Source organism: Heteronotia binoei, chromosome 10, assembly GCF_032191835.1.
Source record: "Heteronotia binoei isolate CCM8104 ecotype False Entrance Well chromosome 10, APGP_CSIRO_Hbin_v1, whole genome shotgun sequence".
Classification (NCBI taxonomy): domain Eukaryota; kingdom Metazoa; phylum Chordata; class Lepidosauria; order Squamata; family Gekkonidae; genus Heteronotia; species Heteronotia binoei.
This window is the reverse complement of record NC_083232.1, coordinates 11,427,174-11,449,476: the sequence shown is the minus strand read 5'-3', so window position 1 is coordinate 11,449,476 and position 22,303 is coordinate 11,427,174. Positions and strand designations below refer to the sequence as shown.

The following is a 22,303-nucleotide window of genomic DNA, read 5'->3' as shown; positions in this document are numbered from 1 at the left end:
GCGGGATATAAATCCAATATCTTCTTCTACCTCACAGGGTGTCTGTTGTGGGGGAGGAAGGTAAAGGAGATTGTGAGCCGCTCTGAGACTCTTCGGAGTGGAGGGCGGGATATAAATCCAATATCTTCTTCTACCTCACAGGGTGTCTGTTGTGGGGGGGAAGGGAAAGGAGATTGTGAGCCGCTCTGAGACTCTTCGGAGTGGAGGGCGGGATATAAATCCAATATCTTCATCTTCTTCTATTGGCAGGGGCTCTAGCCAGTGAGTGGGTCCCACCAGATGGATGTCCAACAATGTGCTTGATGCTTTTTTTGGGGGGGGGGGCAACAGTGTGAGAGCTTCTAGTGTCCTGGCCCCACTGATGGACCTCCTGATGTTTTTTGGCCACTGACACAGAGTGTGGGACTGGATGGGCCATTGGCCTGATCCAACATGGCTTCCCTTATGGTCCTATGTCTGAGTCACGGATGCTCCATATTCTTGGTGCTTAGGGAGCCATGGTGGGAGGGCTTCTGGAGTTCTGGCCTCACTGATGGACCTCCTGATGGCACCTGGGTTTTTTGGCCACTATGTGACACAGAGTGTTGGACTGGATGGACCATTGGCCTGATCCAACTTGGCTTCTCTTATGTTCTTATGTCTAGGGCAATGATGTTCTGTATTCTTGGTGCTGGAGGGGGGGCAACAGTGGGAGGGCTTCTGGAGTTCTGGGCCTGCTGGAGGACCTCCTGATGGCATCTGGGCTTTGGCCACTGTGAGGAACAGAGTGTTGGACTGGATGGGCCATTGTCCTGATCCAACATGGCTTCCTTTATGGTCTTATGTCTGGGGCAGCGATGCTCCATATTCTTGGTGCTTAGGGAGCCACAGTGGGAGGGCTTCTGGAGTTCTGGCCCCACTGGTGGACCTCCTGATGGCACTTGAGTTTGGGCCACTGTGTAACACAGAGAGTTGGACTGGATGGGCCATTGGCCTGATCCAACATGGCTTCTCTTATGTCTCAGGAAGAGATGTTCTATCTTTTTGGTGCTTGGGGGGCGTCAATGGGAGGGCTTCTGGAGTTCTGGCCCCACTGGTGGACTTCCTGATGGCACCTGGGTGTTTTTGGCCACTGTGTAACACAGAGGCCGTTTTCGCACTCACGTTTTACTGGCGCCACGACCCTCCTGACGCCGGCGAATCTGCATGGATTTCGCACCAGAAGCGCCGGCGCTCCCAGAAGCGCCAGCTACTTCCGTCGCTAAGCCAGCGCAAACGGAAATCGCAAAGATGCAGGAAAACGTTTGCGCTGGCTTAGCGACGGAAGTAGCCGGCGCTTCTGGGAGCGCCGGCGCTTCTGGTGCGAAATCCATGCAGGTTCGCCGGCGTCAGGAGGGTCGTGGCGCCAGTAAAACGTGAGTGCGAAAACACCCAGAGAGTTGGACTGGATGGGCAATTGGTCTGATCCGACATGGCTTCTTTTATGTTCTAAAGCCAATGGCTGATTCCTTTTATCTATTTATGTTTTTTTTATAGTCTGCCTTTTTCACAGGGATCTGAAGCAAATTACCCTGCCAGATGCACACGGGGTCCGCCTGATGTACACTGCAGCATTCATACAGCTTCACTGCAAATGTGTTATGCTTTCAGACATTAAGATGGAATTTGCTTAGAGGATAAATTAAGGAAACATTTCACCTCTGGGCGTGGGATATGAGAGCCAAAGCCAGCAACAAATAATACGGCAACATAGTGAGATGACAGTGGATTCAAAAGGGGTAACCGATAACTTGGAAATCTCTGCATAATTGAAGTTCAGTGAGTAAATAAATAATTGTACACTCTTTGCTGGGCCACTGGTGAAGGCAGGACTTTATCGTTGTGCACAGAATTTCCTGTTTTGGTTATGAATGACCATGAAAAAGACGCGGTTGTTTCATTTCCATCAGACTAGCTTTAGTATACCCCTTGCCACTGAGCAGATATTTTCAACCCTGATTTCAGTATTTGGCTATTGAATGCCTTGTAAGCAATAGCGCATGGAGAGATCCAGCTATTAAACACTGTGTACATTTCACAAAGAAAACTGGATGATTTTTGCTGTCAAGAATGAAGACGATCCCTGCTGGATCAGAGCAGTGGTCTGCCTAGTCCTGCATCCTGTCTCACACAGTGGCCAAACTATTCCTCTGAAGGGCCAACAACAGGGAATAGAGGCAAACAACAGGGCTGACAAGAACGTAAGAAAAGCCTGCTGGAACAGACCAGTGGTTCATCTTCTCCAGCATCCTGTCTCACACAATGGCCAACCAGTTCCTCTGGAAGGCCAACAACAGGGCAGAGAGGCCGAGGCCTTCCCCTGAGAAGAACATCAGAAGAGCCTGCTGGAACAGACCAGTGGTTCATCTTCTCCAGCATCCTGTCTCACACAATGGCCAACCAGTTCCTCTGGAAGGCCAACAACAGGGCAGAGAGGCCGAGGCCTTCCCCTGAGAAGAACATCAGAAGAGCTCGCTGGAACAGACCAGTGGTTCATCTTCTCCAGCATCCTGTCTCACACAGTGGCCAACCAGTTCCTCTGGAAGGCCAACAACAGGGCAGAGAGGTCGAGGCCTTCCCCTGAGAAGAACATCAGAAGAGCTCGCTGGAACAGACCAGTGGTTCATCTTCTCCAGCATCCTGTCTCACACAATGGCCAACCAGTTCCTCTGGAAGGCCAACAACAGGGCAGAGAGGCCGAGGCCTTCCCCTGAGAAGAACATCAGAAGAGCTCGCTGGAACAGACCAGTGGTTCATCTTCTCCAGCATCCTGTCTCACACAGTGGCCAACCAGTTCCTCTGGAAGGACAACAACAGGGCAGAGAGGCCGAGGCCTTCCTCTGAGAAGAACATCAGAAGAGCCCGCTGGAACAGACCAGTGGTTCATCTTCTCCAGCATCCTGTCTCACACAGTGGCCAACCAGTACCTCTGGAAGGCCAACAGCAGGGCCGCGGCTGATGACTCCCCCTGATATTGCCTCCTGGAAGTTCCTCTCAGTCGCCACAGCCAGTAGCCACTGTTAGGCTTATCCTCCATGCACCTCTCCAACCAGGGCTTTTTTTGTAGCAGGAACTCCTTTGCATATTAGGTCACACACCCCTGATGTAACCAATCTTCCTGGAGCTTATTGTACGCCCTGTACTAAGAGCCCTGTACGACTGGTGCTTCAACAGGGGACTACCTTTGCCTTTTTGAAGCTCTTGGAGGATTGGCTTCATCAGGGGTGTGCGGCCCCCGCAAAGGAGTTCCTGCTACAAAAAAATCCTTGTCTCCAATCCCCTTATTAAGCTTTATGTGTCTGGGGCTATTGCTCCATTGTCCGGCAGTTAATCCCACACTTTAATCCCTCTCTCCACGTTTTAATCATCATTAATCCCACATTGTAATCGCTGTTCAACAACTTACCTGTACTGTATCGTTTCAGAAGTGGTCGATGCTCTCAGCTTTGTCATTAAAATCCTAACTATGTTAAACAGGAATACAAAATTTATCTGAAAAACAAAAGCGTGGGGGGAGGGGAGAAGAGAAGATCGATGAACTTCAAGAGGCGAACAGCCAGCCAAATAACCAACCTGCAGAGCAGTTCAATTCAAAATGAGTTTCTTTTTATATATATATATATATATATATATATATATATATACCGCAAGCTGCGATATCACCAACAGGAACAGAAATGAAATTGAACTTCTTCCCGGAGCGTGCCTCTCTCTCTACCCTGCTGAGAGTTTCGGTGAGAAGCAAAATGGTCAGACATAGTTCTGACATACTCATTCCACCCATGAGCAAAAAAAAAAAAATTATGAAGAGAAGAAAATAGCTCTCTGAAATGTGGCTGGCGGCTTCTGAATCGATTTTATTTGGACCCCGGCAGTCTTGCTGTGTCACACCGCAAGAGACAGAAACGTCTCGTTTTAATACCGCTTCTCTCCATTGAGCGGTGTATGTAATATGCAAATGGAGATGGTTAATTTATTTTATTTGTTTATTCATTTTATTCAATTTTATACCCCGCCCTCCCTGCGAAAGCAGGCACAGGGCGGCTTACATGCTCATGTAAATACATGGAACATAAAATCGCAATAAGATACTGCAGGCCCGCAGTAACTAATGTGTGCAGAGCTGCCACTAGCATGTCGCTGAATACTACCATCCATCTATAAGACACCTAATAGAGCTCATGACCTGAGTTTAATCCCAGCGGAAGCTGGGTTCAGGTAGCCAGCTCAAGGTTGACTCAGCCTTCCATCCTTCCGAGGTTGGTCAAATGAGTCCCCAGCTTGCTGGGGGGAAAGTGTAGATGACCGGGGAAGGCAATGGCAAACCACCCTGTAAAAAGTCTGCCGTGAAAATGTGATGCGACGTCACCCCGAGTCGGAAACGACTGGTGCTTGCACAGGGGACTGCCTTGACCTTTTTTTAAAATAGAGCAATACAGAGAATTAAGAACTATAATGAAGCTGGACCGCCTATGTAGGAAATTTTATAGCACAGTTTTTAAGTTTTTAAATTATAAATCGTTATATATGTTTTAATTTTATAACCATAAGGTATTGTATTGTGGTATTGTGACTGTGAGCCGCCCAGAGTCCGTATGGAGCGGGTGGCATACAAATTTAAGGTAAATCAAATCAATAAACATACAAATCAAACCATTTCAAATCAAATTCATGTTCAAGGTGATCCAGTTGTTTCAGGTTCTGCTGTAGCCCGTGGTCTTAATTAACAAACGCCTGGTGGAAGAGCGTTATTTGTGTTAACTTCTATTCCGCCCTATCCCGCAAATGGGCTCAGGGCGGATTCCAGCAAGTTTAAACAAATAACAGTCTCCAGGAAAGAAATTACTGGAGATCGCCAGAAAACACCTCTTTGACCTGGTTATGACCTGGTCAATGGATGGAGAACCAGAGTTGATAAAATTTCCTGGCAACAGGATGGTGGTCTCCTTTCATGGGATGCTTCACCTATGAGTGCACACAGATCTCTCTTCTCACAAGGCAGGGACTAACCACAGGCTTGCCTCAAGAGCTGGGGCTAGCTTCAAGGTAATGGTTACTTTGTAGAGAGCCAGAACCACTTAAAGTAAAGGGGCCTGTCCTATTTTAACATCGGATAGGACATGTATATAGAAAGGGAGAGAGGATTTGTGTCTCCCCTGTTTCTTTTGAACTCCTTGCTCAAATTTGGTGTGGTGTTGAAAGTATCCCGGTGAACATTTTCTCTTTAATAAATACTTTATAACCGTTGATGATGGTATTGGTTCTCTCCACCACGTAGACATCCTGGACGCACTATATTAAAAGGGGCAACCAAGCAATTGGCAAGTGACTATTTCTCCAGGAGCTCACAAGGCCGTAAACTGTCCCTGTGGTGACCAGTTGCTAGGCAACGGGAGAGACAGAGGCAAGGCCTCAGAACTGCTCCTCCTAGTAGGAAACCCCTAAAAATGATCAGGTGGTGATGGTAGTGGTGGAAGAAAGCCCCTCCAGGTGTGGAAAAATACCTGGGAGGGCAGGGTGGAACAGGGCCTGGAGGCCAGAACAGGCTGGTTCTGCCACAGACTCAAATCTCACTCTTCTACTACGGGCCAAGAAGACTTTGATGCCATCAGCTTTCAAGACCAACATTCAAATCTGATGAAGAGACCTTTTTGCTTGAAAGCTGATACCCCGAAAATCTCATCTCTAAGGTGCTACTGGACTCGAATTTAGCTCAAGGCCATCATGGCACCCTCTGAAACTATTTATTTATAGCTACCTACAAGGAGAGTGGTAAAGCTACAGTACTGCCGTCCGAGCTCTCTGCTCACAACCTGAGCTCAATCCCGGCGGAAGCTGGGTTCAGGTAGCCGGCTCAAGGTTGACTCAGCCTTCTATCCTTCTGAGAGTAGTTAAATTTGTACCCAGCTTGCTTGGGGGAAGTGTAGGTGACTGGGGAAGGCAATGGCAAGCCGCCCTGTAAAAAGTCTGCCGTGATAACGTCGTGATGCGACGTCACCCCAGAGTCGGAAACGACTGGTGCTTGTGCAGGGGACTGCCTTCACCTTTTTACCTACAAGTTATCTAAAATAATTTGTAAGGTCATTTGTCGACCATCAGAGATTATTTTATTATCCCCCCCCCCACATGAAATGTTTTATTTTTTTGCACTTATGGACCCTTTTCTAAGCCTTGCTGCAGACAGAAATATCTGTATCGATCGCTGGAAGGGACGGGGAATGGGGGAACAATACGAAACATGAAGAAAAGCGGTAGTCGCCTTTGTTGGACTAAGAGAAATGAGGTCAGAACAATAATGAAATCATTTCTGTCCTTGGACTAAACGCACAAGGTTTTTCTTCTTCTTCTTTTTCCATACGGCAAGGTCTCTCTACCGATGAGTCGTAATGGGCAGAGGACGATGCTCCGGGAGAAGAAGCGAAGGCAAGGTGAAGGGTTGCATGCGGTTTCCCGACATTTCTGTTCTCAAAGGCATGTCTGTCCCTTCCCGGAACTCTTTGGAGAGCTCTGAATAGCTCCAGAAGAAAAAGAGGGTTTGAAGCAGCAGTAAGGAATGTGGTTATTTCTTGGCTGTGACCCACGGACCTCTGGCGAGCAGCAGGGATGTTAAAAGTCTTCCGGTTTGCTATAGGCACATTTTGTACTGTATCCCCTAGCTATGGGGAGGGACGGTGGCTCAGTGGTAGAGCATCTGCTTGGGAAGCAGAAGGTCCCAGGTTCAATCCCTGGCATCTCCAAAAAAGGGTCCAGGCAAATTGGTGTGGAAAACCTCAGCTAGAGACCCTGGAGAGCCACTGCCAGTCTGAGAAGACGATACTGACTTTGATGGACCAAGGCTCTGATTCAGTATAAGGCAGCTTCATATGTTCATATGGTTTGGGGGGTGGGCAACACCACCTTGGTATCCATCAAGTGAAATCTTTGGTCTCTTCTGTTAAAGAATCTCAAGTAGTTGGGACTGGCTTTCTCTATGTGCTGACCTCACCGGAGGTGAGATTGCTGGTCAAGCAGGAGATGCAGTGTAAGGCTATTGTCTCAGAGAGAGCCAGTTTGGTGTAGTGGTTAAGTGGGCGGACTCTTATCTGGGAGAACCGGGTTTGATTCCCCACTTCTCCACTTGCACCTGCTGGAATGGCCTTGGGTCAGCCATAGCTCTTGCAGAGTTGTCCTTGAAAGGGCAGCTGCCGCAAGAGCTCTCTCAGCCCTACCCACCTCACAGTGTGTCTGTTTTGGGAGGGGGGGAAGGTAGGGGAGATTGTGACTGCTCTGAGACTCTGAGATTCAGTGTATAGGGCGGGATATAAATCCAATATCTTCTTCTTCAAACAATCCTACTGTGTCTAGACAGATAATGCAGGTCACTTTCACACACACTAAATAACATACTTTCAGCCCATTTTGCAACTGGATTTCACTGTATGAAATGGCAAAATCCACTTGCTAAAAGTTGCTAAAATAGATAGAAACTGTATTATTTAGCACAGGGGTGTCAAAATCATTTGTTATGAGGGCCGGATCTCACATAAATGAGACCTTGTCAGCCAGGGGTGGGCTGTGTTGGGCTGGGCCATTTGTGTGCCTATTTAAGATTAGTAGCAGAGATATAAACTTTTAAAAGGAAACAAACGAGACTAAATATTTTTTTAAAAAAACTTAAAATAAAATATGCTTAAAACATTAGCACTTGTTGGTCTTAAAGTTGCTTTCTTTGTATCTCTCCCATGGGATCTAGGGAACTGGGGAAAAGAAGCTCTGGCTCTTTCCCTCCTTCTGCAGGGGACCAGGAGGGGGAGGAGCCTCAGCCAATGGAGAAAATAGAGGTTTTGCTCTGTAGCTCCTGCGCAATTGAGCAAGCCTGGCATAGCAAGCTGACATGCAGAAGGAAGCAAGAGAGAGGGAGAAGGAAGGAAGCAAGAGAGAGGGAAAAAGGAGCAGACAAGAGCCAGTGGTTTGGGGGCCTGATAGGAGCCCCCCGGGGGCCTGATTTGGCCCTTGGGCCGCATGTTTGACACCCCTGGCTTATAGCATCTGTTTTGTTTTGTTTTTTTAAAAAATTCAGTAAACACCTATATACAACCCACATTTTAGGCTGCTTTGAAGCAATGCCACAGTCTTTTCCAAAACAGGTCATGTTTGGCAGCACTGTGGCACCAGCATGAAAACGAAGAGCTTGGTGTAATAAGATCTGGCTGTGAACTTTGACTGTAGCGTTTCGAGGGACGAGGGGCGCTCACCCACTTCGTTTTTGTCTCCCGGAACACAGCAGATGGGGTTCCTTGGGAGAGGCCCAAACAACAGATCGCTCCTCTTCTCTCTGCCACAACACTCCGAGGCATAATTTGCTACACACTTGATATCCACTTGTCTGCTTCTTTTGGAATTAACGCTAACACCCGGTAGGGAAGAACCACCACAACCTGTGCCCGGAAACACCATCTCTGTGTTAAGATCCACCTTCTCTTCGATAACGTTTACTCATGACTTTCCCATATCATTCTGCTGCATTCACTCCCACCTGCGTGAGCCAATAATACGGTGGCAACATGTTTCAGTGCACTGGGCGGCTTGCTCTGTTTTGCAAGGAAGCACATCTTTGCCTGTCTGTCTGTTTCTCTCTCTCTCTGGTCCGGTTCTCCTTTCTCTCATAGAATCACAGAGAGAGATCCAAGGGGGCAGCCGTGTTGGTCTGAAGCAGCAGAACAAAGTCGGAGTCAAGGGGCACCTTTAAGACCAACAAAGTTTTCAAAGATTTCAGGTTTTCACGGCTGGCATCATCATTAGGGTTTGTAGAATCTTTCGGGCTCAAGTGCCGTGTTCTACTGGAGAAAGTTTTTCTTCCAGACATTTCGTTCTCAGCTGCGGAGAACATCCAGTGGCATTGCAGCCAGAGCAGGCGCTCTGACCTTCTTGGCTGCTGTGCATTGAGTGAGGCCAGGGCTGCTGGAGAGCTGCTATTTCTAGGCTGGAGGGGATGTGGTGAGAGGGCAATTGGTTTGTGAATGTACCCATTGTTTGGTGGGGCTTCCTGGAAGGGTGGTGATAAGGAAACTGGCTGTGGAATGTGACCATTGTTCTGTGTTGATGGTTGGAAGGGGTGTGAAGATAAGGAAGATGGTTGTTGATTGTGCTGATTGTTCTCTGGAATGTGCTGGTTGTTCTGTGACCTTCTGCAATTTGCAGAAGGTCACAGAACAAATTGCAGAAGGTCACTACAATTTGCAGAAGGTCACAGAACAACCAGCACATTCCAGAGAACAATCAGCACAATCAACAACCATCTTCCTTATCTTCACACCCCTTCCAACCCTCCCAGCAATCAACACAGAACAATGGTCACATTCCACAGCCAGTTTCCTTATCACCACCCTTCCAGGAAGCCCCACCAAACAATGGGTACATTCACAAACCAATTGCCCTCTCACCACACCCCCTCCAGCCTAGAAATAGCAGCTCTCCAGCAGCCCTGGCCTCACTCAATGCACAGCAGCCAAGAAGGTCAGAGCGCCTGCTCCGGCTGTGACGCCACTGAGGATGTTCTCCACAGCTGAGAACGAAACGTCTGGAAGAAAAACTTTCTCCAGTAGAACACGGCCCTTGAGCCCGAAAGATTATACAAACCCTAACAACAACATTTTATTCAGAATGTAAGCTTTCGTAGAGATGTATATATCTTCAGACGAGGGGATAACCCTATCCCCTTGTCTGAAGAAGTATGCATGCCTACAAAAGTTTACATTCTAAGTAAAACTTTGTTGGTCTTAAAGGTGTCCCTTGACTCTTACTTTGTTCTATAGAAAAATAGAGTTGGAAAGGACCTCCAGTGTAATTTAGTCCAACCCCCTGCACAATACGGGAAATTTATAAATACCTCCCCCTAAATCCACAGGATCCACATTGCTGTCCGATGGCCCTAGCCTCTCTCTTCAGCCTGAACCGGGATCTTCAGTACCAAAACCAATAAAGGTGCAAATAAATTATCTTTTGTACATCAGTTACTGTTCTTTAAAGATAACGATAATCCCCTGTGCAAGCAGCAGTCGTTTCTGACTCTGGGGTGACATCGCATCACTACGTTTTCATGGCAGGCTTTTTTTTAATGGGGTGGTTTGCCATTGCCTTCCCCAGACGTCTACGCTTTCCCCCCAGCAAGCTGGAGGCTCATTTGACCGACCTCGGAAGGATGGAAAGCTGAGTCAACCTTGAGCCGGCTACCTGAACCCAGCTTCCGCCGGGATTGAACTCAGGTCGTGAGCAGAGAACTCGGACTGCGTGACTGCCACTTTACCACTCTGCGCCACGGGGCCCTGTTCTTTACACAAGAGTAAATGGGGCTTCTCTTATGTAAAGAGGGTGGAGTGAACCAGGCTGCTGAAATGCATATGCCCCCAGCCTCAGCCCCTCCCCCCCCAATGTACCACCACCTCCCTGAACAGATGGGAGCTCCTGATGAGAAGCCCGAACAGCTCACACTGATGGTCTGATCATGGCCAGCAGCACAAAACTCACAGAAATAATGCAGAAGGTGGCTGCAGTCTGACCCGCATTCCCCCCCGCCCCCCCCGCCCACGAATCAGTGCTCACTTCTTCAGATGCAAATGAGAAGGCAATCATTTTGCAGGCCTTGAAAAAGAAAACGAGAGGCGGGGAGAGGAGGGCTGAGAATCCATCAGCCTTAAGAAACTCGCGCAGAGGCAAAAAAGGTATTCGTCTGTCTACTAAAATGCAGGCAATTTACCCCAACTCCACCTCTTATCGTTTTTTCTTTATAAAGGCATGCAAAACGATTTCCCATGTATTTGCATCTGAAGAAACAAGCGCTGAGAGCCAAAAGCTCTCATGCTGGGAAGAACGCTGTACGGCTTTCGGATGCCGCTGGACTTCGGTTTTGTGAAGAGGGAGGATACTTTAACGGAAGGAGGCACAGTCAGGCTTCTTCATGTGCCATGCAAATCCAGCTTTGAAACTTCCATTCTGGGCAAATGTAAGCTCAGGAGGAACGCTCGATTGGGAAGTGTCCTTCCAACCATGCCAAAGGGACCCCCTTACTCTTAGTTTTGCCTCATCCCTTGGGGATCAGCAGATCTTCCAGCGTTTTTATTTATTTTATTTTATCAAACGTATATCCCGCCCTCCCCTGACGGGCTCAGGGCAGCGAACAACAGCCAATTAAACCACATCAACATTAAAAACAAAATACATAATACAATCATTCATACAATTTGCAATCAGAAAACCAAGATGTGCATTTCTAAGTTCTCTGATGTTCTTGTTTCAGTTATAATGATTTAAAGCTACGCGTGAGTGTTGGTACGGTCATCCCTCACTTTACAAAAATAAAAAACCCTACAAACCTAAAAAAGAAGTTTAGTTTAGTTGTAGAAGAAAGAGTGTCAAAAGAAAACTTGACCATATTGAGGATCACGCTGGTAGGTGAACTGGGAATGTTACAGGCGCTATACAATCAGTGCTAGGCAATAGGGACTGAATTAGCAGCTTCCCCTCAATCTGGATTTTCCGCCTCTTACAAGCTGTTGATGCTCAGACACAACCGATGATTAAAATTCTAGTCCCCCTGCCCCCCCAGACTTCCCCCAACCCCGGTCTTCACACGACTGAACTACTACATCAGGAATTCTTGTTGCCCTGTGATTTAATTTATTCACATGGAATGGGTACAAGTAACGAGCAGACAATTAAAATTTTTTCTGATTTTGAAGAAGAAGAAGATGAAGATATTGGATTTATATCCCGCCCTCCACTCCAAAGAGTCTCAGAGCGGCTCACAATCTCCTTTCCCTTCCTCCCCCACAACAGACACCCTGTGAGGTAGATGAAGATATTGGATTTATATCCCGCCCTCCACTCCAAAGAGTCTCAGAGGGGCTCACAATCTCCTTTACCTTCCTCCCCCACAACAGACACCCTGTGAGGTAGATGAAGATATTGGATTTATATCCCGCCCTCCACACCAAAGAGTCTCAGAGGGGCTCACAATCTCCTTTATCTCCCTCCCCCACAATAGACACCCTGTGAGGTGGGTGGGGCTGGAGAGGGCTCTCACAGCAGCTGCCCTTTCAAGCACAACCTCTGCCAGAGCTATGGCTGACCCAGGGCCATGCTAGCAGGTGCAAGTGGAGGAGTGGGGAATCAAACCCAGTTCTCCCAGATAAGAGTCCGCACACTTAACCACTACACCAAACTGAGAGATGGGGGTTACGTGGCGGATCATGCAATCAGTTTTTTTCCGGTTTACAAACTGTTTATTCAATAATAAAATAAAGTGCAACAGATTACAAGGTGTTCAATATAGTTATGTAAGAAAAACATGGAATGTCATTATTAGTTTCAGAAATACTTAGGGGTATGCCTGACTACTACAAAAGAAAGCATGGATTTTGAGTCATAGTAACCATTCCTTACAGCCACTTAAGTGATAATGATATATGGACCGAAAATGAATTAAAGTTTCAACGTGCAAGTTATTTACTGATATGTTAAAAGCGTCAAGCCAGACTGACCATTTAGACATATTAATTTTAGAGGAAAACTGTGCATTACACCGTGCTTTTGACTAAGATCAAGTGAAGATCATGCAATCATTAGAAGGGGCTCATGAGATAATAAGATAAATAAGGCAGGGAAATTCTTAATGCACTTTCTTTCTGTGTCTGTGATGATAATTTGGAACGGTCCCAAAGATCTAGACAGTGAGTCCGTCTGCATTCCCATTTCCCTTGCGTACAAGTGTCTGTTTGTTTGGGGACAGGTTTTCAGTTCTGCATGTGTTTTGCTCCCTCCAGCAGTCTATTCGATATTACCCCGGTTTAAGTCTCGCATAGAAAACTGCAATTTAAATCTGCAGGAAAATATGCTATGAATAATCCAGTGCAATGTCAAACTGACTACTAGAGCGAGCAAAACATATGCAGAACAGACTACCCTCCCAAAAGAAACAGAAACTTACAAGCAAGGAAAACGAGAAACCAGAAAAGTCCAACAATGGAGATTTCCACTTGTGTGACAGGTAGGGTTGCCAATCCCCACGTGGGGGCAGAGGATCCCCCAGTTTGGAGGCCCACCTCCCACTTCAGGGTCATCAGAAAGCAGAGGGGGGGGAAGGGAAATGTCTGCTGGACACTCCATTATTCCCTATGGAGACTGGTTCCCATAGAGTATAATGGAGAATTGACCTGTGGGTATTTGGGGCTCTCGGGCAGGGCTGTTTTTTTAAGTTAGAGGCACCAACTTTTCAACATAGCATCCGGTGCCTTTCCTCAAGATACCCACCATGTTTTAAAAGGATTGGACCAGGTGATCCAATTTTATGAGCCCCCAAAGAAGGTGCCCCTGTCCTTCATTATTTCCAGTGGAGGGGAGGCATTTAAAAGGAGTTCGGTCCCTTTAAATGTGATGCCTAGAACTCCCTTTGGAGTTCAATTGTGCTCGTCACAACCTTGCTCCTGGCTCCCCCCACAATGTCTCCTGGCTCCACCCCCAATGTCCCCAGATATTTCTTGAATTGGACTTGGCAACCCTAGACAGGCAGGGCTCTTTTTTTGGTAGCAGGAACTCCTTTGCATATGAGGCCACACCCCCTGATGTAGCCAATCCTCCTGGAGCTTCCTGTAGGCCCTGTATGAAGAGCCTTTAAGCGCTTGGAAGGTTGGCTACATAAGGGAGGTGTGGCCTAATATGCAAAGGAGTTCCTGCTACAAAAAAGCCCTGGTGACAGGGAAGAGAGCCATTTTGTCCTGGCCTCCCCAGATCTTACTCAACTAATTATATCCCTTGACTGTTTACTAGTCGCTTTAAAGTTGTTAATGAACACCTAACCAAACAATAATAGATGCTGGATTAGCGATCCAAGACAGAGCAGACCTCGACAGAAGCCTACACAGTGGTCCAAAGAACTGGGGGGGGCGGTAAAGATCAGCAGCTTTTCTGGTCACATGGCTCTATGTTAGCAATCCCAAAGGAGAGACGGGTAACGAAATCTAGGAGTCAAAAATAGATGGAAAGGCAGCTCACTTGGCGCCCCAAAGCGCAGGAAACCTTGCTCCCCCCCCCCCCCATTTAGGGAGAAATTCAGATAGGGAGAACTTCGTAAGCGTTTGAACAATGTAGGAGTCCAGTAGTAGTTTAATTCGGAATGCAAGCTTTCGTGTGCATGCAGACTTCTTCAGACGAGGGGACAGGGGACAGTGAGCAGAGCTGCACTTAGCTGGTGGGCAGTGGTGAAGAATGCAAAGCGGTACAAAGGATCCGATGGCAAAATCGTGAAATCAGCGACTCGAACTTGATGAAGTGTGCATGCTCTTTACTGCCTATGCCTGTAAGATTGTTTACTGCGCTTCTTCCTGTTTCGTAATACCTGTTTTTATATTAGTTTAACTCTAATAATAATAATAATAATAATAATACTTTTTATTTGTATCCCGCCCTCCCCGCCAAGGGCCTGCCTACCTGAGGGACCGTCTCTCCCCATATGAGCCCCAGAGAGCACTGAGGTCAGCTGGTAAGCACCAGCTGAATATCCCTGGGCCAAGGGAGGCCAGATTGAAGACCACCCGGGATCGGGCCTTTTCCATTGCGGCCCCACTGCTGTGGAATCAACTCCCGGAGGAGGTTGATTTTATTGTTGTTGTTTTATTGTTATGACGCCCTGAGCCCGCTTGCGGGATAGCGCGGGATATAAATCTAAAAATAAATTAAAATAAATTAAACATTTGGTCTGGGTAGCATTCGCGAGGGGAACCATCAAAAAGGAACGTGCAGGGCTTTCTTTTGTAGCTGGAACTCCTTTGCGTGTTAGGCCACCCTCCACCCCCCCCCCCCGATGTAGCCAACCCTCCGAGAGCTTACAAGGCTCTTAGTACAGGGCCTAATGTAAGCCGCAGGATGATTGGCTACATCAGGGGTGTGTAGCCCTAATATGCAAAGGAGTTCCTGCTCCCAAAAAAGTCCTGGTAACATGTCAGAATGGGAGAATGACGGTGAGAATGTCATGAGTCTTATGCCAATAAAGGTAACTGAACTGAAGAATGTCATAAGGTAATAAAAGCTGTGGCGCAGAGTGGTAAAGCAGCAGTACTGCAGTACTGTGGTCTGAGCTCTCTGCTCATGACCTGAGTTCAATTCCGGCGGAAGCTGGATTCAGGTAGCTGGCCTGAGGTTGACTCAGCCTTCCATCCTTCCGAGGTCGGTCAAATGAGTACCCAGCTTGCTGGGAGGAAAGAGCAGATGACTGGGGAAGGCAATGGCAAACCACCCCATAAAAAGTCTTCCGTGAAAATGTTGTGAAAGCAACGTCACCCCAGAGTCAGAAATGACTGGTGCTTCCACAGGGGACCTTTCCTTTCTCTGGATTAAAGTCTGGGTTAACCACTGCCCTACCAGCTATATGTAGCTCTGCTCACTGTACCTCATTCCTTGTCTGATGAAGTATGCATGCATACAAAAGCTTACACTCTGTTGGTCATAAAGTGTGATTGCAATAAAAAAAGGCCAACACCATGCTGGGAATTATTAGAAAGGGAATTGAAAACAAATCAGCCAGTATCATAATGCCCCTGTATAGATCGATGGTGCAGCCACATTTGGAATACTGTGTATAATTCTGGTCACCGCACCTCAAAAAAGATATTCTAGCATTGGAAAAAGTGCAGAAAAGGGCAACTGGAAGGATTAAAGGATTGGAACACTTTCCCTATGAAGAAAGGTTAAAACGCTTGGGGCTCTTTAGTCGGGAGAAACGTCAACTGAGGGGTGACATGATAGAGGTTTACAGGATTATGCATAGGATAGAGAAGGTAGAGAAAATTACCTCTCTCCCTTTCTCACAATACGAGAACTTGTGGACATTCAATGAAATTGCTGAGCAGTCAGGTTAGAATGGATAAAAGGAAGTACTTCTTCACCCAAAGGGTGATTAACACGTGGAATTCACTGCCACAGGAGGTGGTGGCAGCTACAAGCATAGCCAGCTTTAAGAGGGGAATAGATAAGCATATGGAACAGAGATCCATCAGTGGCTATTAGCCACATCTTATTGTTGGAACTCTCTGTATGGGGCAGTGATGCTCTGTATTCTTGTACTTGGGGAGCACAGTGGAAGGGCTTCTAGCCCCACTGGTGGACCTCTTGATGGCACTTGGATTTTTTGGCCACTGTGTGACACAGAGTGTTGGACTGGATGGGCCATTGGCCTGATCCAACATGGCTTCTCTTATATTCTTAAATTGTTGAGCAGTCGTTTTAGAACGAATAAAAGGAAGTCCTTCACCCAAAGGGTGATTAACATGTGGAATTCACTGCCACAGGAGGTGGTGGTGGCTACAAGCATAGCCAGCTTCAAGAGGGGAGGGGATAAACATAAGGAGCAGAGGTCCATCAGTGGCTATTAGTCACAGCTTATCATTGGAACTCTCTGTCTGGGGCAGTGATGCTCTGTATTCTGGGTGCTTGGGGGGGTACAGTGGGAGGATTTATAGTGTTCTGGCCCCACTGCTGGACTTCCTGATGGCACTTGGGTTTTTTTGGCCACAGTGTGACACAGAGTGTTAGACTGGATGGGCCATTGGCCTGATGCAGCATGGCTTCTCTTATGTTCTTCTGTGACGCAGAGTGTTGGAATGGATGGGCCATTGGCCTGATCCAACATGGCTTCTCTTATGTTCTTATGTGACACAGAGTGTCGGACTGGATGGGCCATTGGCCTGATCCAACATGGCTTCTCTTATGTGACACAGAGTGTTGGACTGGAGGGGCCACTGGGCTGATCCAACAGGGCTTCTCTTATGTTCTTATGTGACACAGAGTGTTGGACTAGATGGGCCACTGGCCTGATCCAACATGGCTTCTCTTATGTTCTTATGTGACGCAGAGTGTTGGACTGGATGGGCCATTGGCCTGATCCAACATGGCCTCTCTTATGTGACCCAGAGTGTTGGACTGGATGGGCCATTGGCCTGATCCAACATGGCTTCTCTTATGTTCTTCTGTGACGCAGAGTGTTGGACTGGATGGGCCATTGGCCTGATCCAACATGGCCTCTCTTATGTGACCCAGAGTGTTGGACTGGATGGGCCATTGGCCTGATCCAACATGGCTTCTCTTATGTGACACAGAGTGTTGGACTGGATGGGCCATTGGCCTGATCCAACATGGCTTCTCTTATGTTCTCATGTAAAGCTACTACTGGACTCCTACTTTGTTCTACTGCTTCAGACCGACACGGCCGCCCACCTAACTCATAAGCATTTGTAATTCTGTTTTGTAAATCTCCAAGCGAGCTCTTACCAGCAGAACAAGAATCACTGGCCCTTGATAGATGTAGTCTACGTACTTCCCTGGTTCCTTTCCAAACCAGCATCTGTAAATAGAAAGTCATTTATAAAGCTAATTCAAATCCCATACATCAAGGAAATTACAGCCGGGCCAAGTTGCACCTTCAGGAATTGCGCGCAATTACTTTCTAAAGGGGGGGGGGGGTCGGTTTTCATCTTAATTACGCATTCGCGAGGAAATGGATGGATCTGGTACCCTGCCATCAAACTTGTTTTCTTTAGGTGGGAACGGTAAGTGGCTGAATTATTATTCTTATTATCATTAATTACGGTTTCAGGCACCGTTTTTCATAGAGCCATAAAAAGATTTCAACAGTGGTGAAAGGCCAAGGAGGGAGGGCGTTTAACTCTTCTGTTATTTCGGGGGTTAGTTTTCACAGGCATGAGCTTTATTTCAGCTTTGGGAGCACTCGCATCTGTCAATCAGCCATCACACATCAAAATGAAACGTCTCGTTTGTGGGCTTCCTAGAGATAGGTGGCTGGCGCTGTGTGAGACAGGTGCTGGACTAGATGGACCGTCCCTGGTCTGATCCAGCAGGGGTCATCTGATGCTCTTATCAGGGGAAGGCCTTGGCCTCTCTGTCCTGTTGTTGGCCCTCCAGAGGAACTGGGTGGCTACTGTGTGAGACAGGATGCTGGACTAGATGGATCACTGGTCTGATCCAGAAGGGCTCTTCTGATGTCCTTCTCAGGGGAAGGCCTTGGTCTCTCTGTCCTGTTGGCTCTTCTTATGTTCTTAGCAGAGGAAGGCCTTGGCCTCTCTGTCCTGTCGTTGGCCCTCCAGAGGAACTGGTTGGCCACTGTGTGAGACAGGAGGCTAGACTAGATGGACCCTCACTGGTCTGACCCAGCAGGGATCTTCTGATGTTCTTCTCAGGGAAGGCCTCAGCCTCTCTGCCCTGTTGTTGGCCCTCCTGAGGAACTGGTTGGCCACTGTGTGAGTCAGGAGGCTAGACTAGATGGACCCTCACTGGTCTGATCCAGCAGGGCTCTTCTGATGTTCTTCTCAGGGGAAGGCCTCAGCCTCTCTGCCCTGTTGTTGGCCCTCTAGAGGAACTGGTTGGCCACTGTGTGAGTCAGGAGGCTAGACTAGATGGACCCTCACTGGTCTGACCCAGCAGGGCTCTTCTGATGTTCTTCTCAGGGGAAGGCCTCAGCCTCTCTGCCCTGTTGTTGGCCCTCTAGAGGAACTGGTTGGCCACTGTGTGAGTCAGGAGGCTAGACTAGATGGACCCTCACTGGTCTGATCCAGCAGGGCTCTTCTGATGTTCTTCTCAGGGGAAGGCCTCAGCCTCTCTGCCCTGTTGTTGGCCCTCTAGAGGAACTGGTTGGCCACTGTGTGAGTCAGGAGGCTAGACTAGATGGACCCTCACTGGTCTGACCCAGCAGGGCTCTTCTGATGTTCTTCTCAGGGAAGGCCTCAGCATCTCTGCCCTGTTGTTGGCCCTCTAGAGGAACTGGTTGGCTACTGTGTGAGACAGGATGCTGGACTAGATGGACCCTCACTGGTCTGACCCAGCAGGGCTCTTCTGATGTTCTTCTCAGGGGAAGGCCTCAGCCTCTCTGCCCTGTTGTTGGCCCTCTAGAGGAACTGGTTGGCTACTGTGTGAGACAGGATGCTGGACTAGATGGACCCTCACTGGTCTGATCCAGTGGGTCTCTTCCTACATCCTTATGGGCAAAACTCCACCTCACGCCATTTTTCGGTGAAGCCAGTTTGTACTTTTAGCAACGAACTATCCAAATAATAAGAACTCTCAGGAGGAGTGGCAGCCTGCATTCCCTGTTTGCCTTCATTTGGACGGGCCTTGCTTGCCTGATCTAGGAAGGTAAGCAAGCTTGACCCAGGTTAATACCTGGAGGAGAGACCACCAAGGACATCCAAGGTTGGGACACAGAGTCAGGCAAAGGCAAACCACCTCTGCCCGTCTCTTGTGCTGAAAACCCGAGGGATCTCTATAAATGAACTGTGCTTGTTGGCACTTTCCAGCTCCATGGATCTCCACCTCGACTGACAGTGGCGGAACCACCCCTCCTCCTGCCTACAGGAGCTCTTGTGGTCTTGTGGAACATTTGGAATTGTCAGGACTTCTTTTCTTGCAGGAGCTCTTCTGGATATTAGGCCAGGCCCCCTGATGTAGCCAATCCTCCAAGATCTTAGAGGGCTGTTAGTACAAGGCCTTCTGTAAGCTCCAGGACGATTGGCTACATCAGGGGGGCGTGGCCTAATATGCAGAGGAGCTCCTGCTAGAAAAAGAGCCCTGGGAATTGTTCTTTAAAAGAGCCCCACACAGCCCTGGAGCTAGGGTTTCTGCCGCCCAAGACAGAACCCTGCACCGCTGCCCCCCTGAAAGTAGGGTTGCCAATCCCCAGGTGGGGGCAGGGGATTCCCCAGTTTGGAGGCCCTCCCCCCGCTTCAGAGTCATCAGAAAGCGGGGGGAAGGGAGGGAAATGTCTGCTGGGAACTCTGTTATTCCCTATGGAGACTTATTCCCATAGGAAATAATGGAGAATTGATCCGCAGGTATCTGGGGCTCTGGGAGAGCTGTTTGTTAAGGTATAGGCACCAAATTTTCAGTATAGCATCCAGTGCCTCTCCCCAGAATACCTTCCACATTTCAAAAAGTTTGGGCCAGGAGGGTCCAATTTCATGGGCACCCAAAGAAGGTGCCCCTATCCTTCATTATTTCCTATGGAAAGAAGGTACTTAAAAGGCATGAGATCCCTTTAAATGCGATGGCCAGAGCTCCCTTTAGAGTTCAATTATTGTTGTCGCACCCTTGCTCCTGGTTCCACCCCGAATATCTCCTGGCTCCACTCCTAAAGTCCCCAGAATTGGACTTGGCAAGCCTACCTGAAAGTGACATCATTGCAACAGTGCGCGGTGCGCCCCGTGCCCAGCAGCCCTCTCCCACTTCAGAGGGAGATAAGCAGGGGCCGCGGGGGGTGGTGGTGGTGGTGGGATTGTTTCTTTGCTCCGTTTGCTCCTCTCCCTCCAAAGCAGGAAAGGGCTGCTGGGCAGGGCGTTCTTTCTTTCCTCTGATAGATTGGAGTGAAGAAAGAATGCCGCACAGTATCAGGGTCAATGTGAGCGGGGATGGGAAGGGGGCACCTGCCCCCTGCCCCTGTGGCAAGGTGGCGCCCTAGGCAGCCACCTACCTTGCCGACTTCCATGCGCTGGCCCTGGTCTCACACGGAACTTCTGTGATTCTGGCTTATCTCTAGACATAGATTGTGTAACTATCCTATTTCTACCTCTGCAAATGCCATTCCCCACCATCCCCTGCAGAAGGTAACTGCATAACTATACAATTCCCCCCCCCCATAAAGAGCAACCCCCCCAAATAATTAACAGCAACCCATTGCATAAGGTAACTCTGAATCCACCCTGACCTGGATAACCCAGACTAGACCAATCTCATCAGATCTCAGAAGCTAAGAAGTGTCAGTCTTGGTGAGTACTTGAACAGGAGATCCCCAAGGAAGTCCAGGGTTGCTGGCAGAGGCCGGGAATGGCCAACCACCTCTGTATGTCTTTCAACTAGACCTGGATGGCTCAGGCTAGCCTGATCTCACCAGCTCTTGGAAGCTAAGCAGGGTTAACCCTGGTTACTACTTGGATGGGAGACCACCAAGGAAATCCAAGGTTGCTATGCAGAGGCAGGCAATGGCAAACCAACTCTGTATGTCTTTCAGCTAGACCTGGATGGCTCAGGCTAGCCTGATCTCATCAGCTCTTGAAAGCTAAGTAGGCTCAACCCTGGTTACTACTTGGATGGGAGATCACCGAGGAAGTCCAGGGTTGCTGGGCAGAGGAAGGCAATGGCAAACCAACTCTGTTTATCTTCGATGGCTCAGGCTAGCCTGATCTCATCAGCTCTCAGAAGCTAAGCAGGGTCAACCCTGGTTACTACTTGGATGGGAGACCACCAAGGAAATCCAAGGCTGCTACGCAGAGGAAGGCAATGGCAAACCAACTCTGTTTGTCTTTCAGCTAGACCTGGATGGCTCAGGCTAGCCTGCTGTCATCAGCTCTTGAAAGCTAAGTAGGCTCAACCCTGGTTACTACTTGGATGGGAGATCACCGAGGAAGTCCAGGGTTGCTGGGCAGAGGCAGGCAATGGCTAACCCCCTCTAGATGTCTTTCAACTGGACCCAGATGGCTCAGGCTAGCCCAGTCTCATCAGCTCTCAGAAGCTAAGAAGGGACAACCCTGGTTACTACTTTGATGGGAGACCACCAAGGAAATCCAAGGTTGCTACGCAGAGGCAGGCAATGGCAAACCAACTCAGTTTGTCTTTCAGCTAGACCTGGATGGCTCAGGCTAGCCTGATCTCATCAGCTCCTGAAAGCTAAGCAGGGTCAACCCTGGTTACTACTTGGGTGGGAGATCACCAAGAAAGTCCAGGGTTGCTACACAGAGGCAGGCGATGCCAAACCAACTCCGAATGTCTTTCAACTAGACCTGGATGGCTCGGTCTAGCCTGATCTCATCTCTTGGAACCAAAGCAGGGTCAGCCATGGTTAGCACTCACATAGGAAACCCCCTCCCAAGGATATCCAGGCTTGCTACACAGAGGCAAGCAATGGCCAACCACCTCTGTCCGTCCCTTGTCTCGAAAACTCTACAGGGTTGCCACGAGTCAGCTGCAACTCGGCAGCGCTTCCACCGCCGCAAGCTCTGAATCTGCCCGTCGTTGGATCCAGAGTGCCCCTGTAGTCACACACTCCCTCGACAGGCGGTGAAAGACTCCCGTCTTGCCCTCTGAAGCACGCAGAAGAGGAGGGATCCGGTGGCTTTACTCACTGTTCATTTTCGTAATAGAGCTTGCAGACGGCCCAGGCAGCAATGATGGGGAAAGGAATACCTGCAAGGTGGGGAAGGTTCAGTTTGTTTATTGCAATTAGCCGTTGGCTGTTACAAGTCGACAAAAATCT

At 48.5% G+C, this 22,303-nt stretch overlaps 1 protein-coding gene across 1 annotated transcript in view; it reads right to left on the bottom strand.

Annotated features, from left to right (window-relative positions):
• Positions 1 to 22,303, bottom strand: part of LOC132578344 (corticotropin-releasing factor receptor 2-like) — a 212,922-nt gene that overhangs the window by 37,696 nt on the left and 152,923 nt on the right. The window contains exons 7-9 of the mRNA XM_060248288.1: positions 22,173 to 22,233; positions 17,317 to 17,389; positions 3,425 to 3,510 (exon numbers count right to left, since the gene is read on the bottom strand). Coding sequence (XP_060104271.1) covers positions 3,425 to 3,510; positions 17,317 to 17,389; positions 22,173 to 22,233 — 220 coding nt within the window. The remainder of the gene's footprint in view (positions 1 to 3,424; positions 3,511 to 17,316; positions 17,390 to 22,172; positions 22,234 to 22,303) is intronic.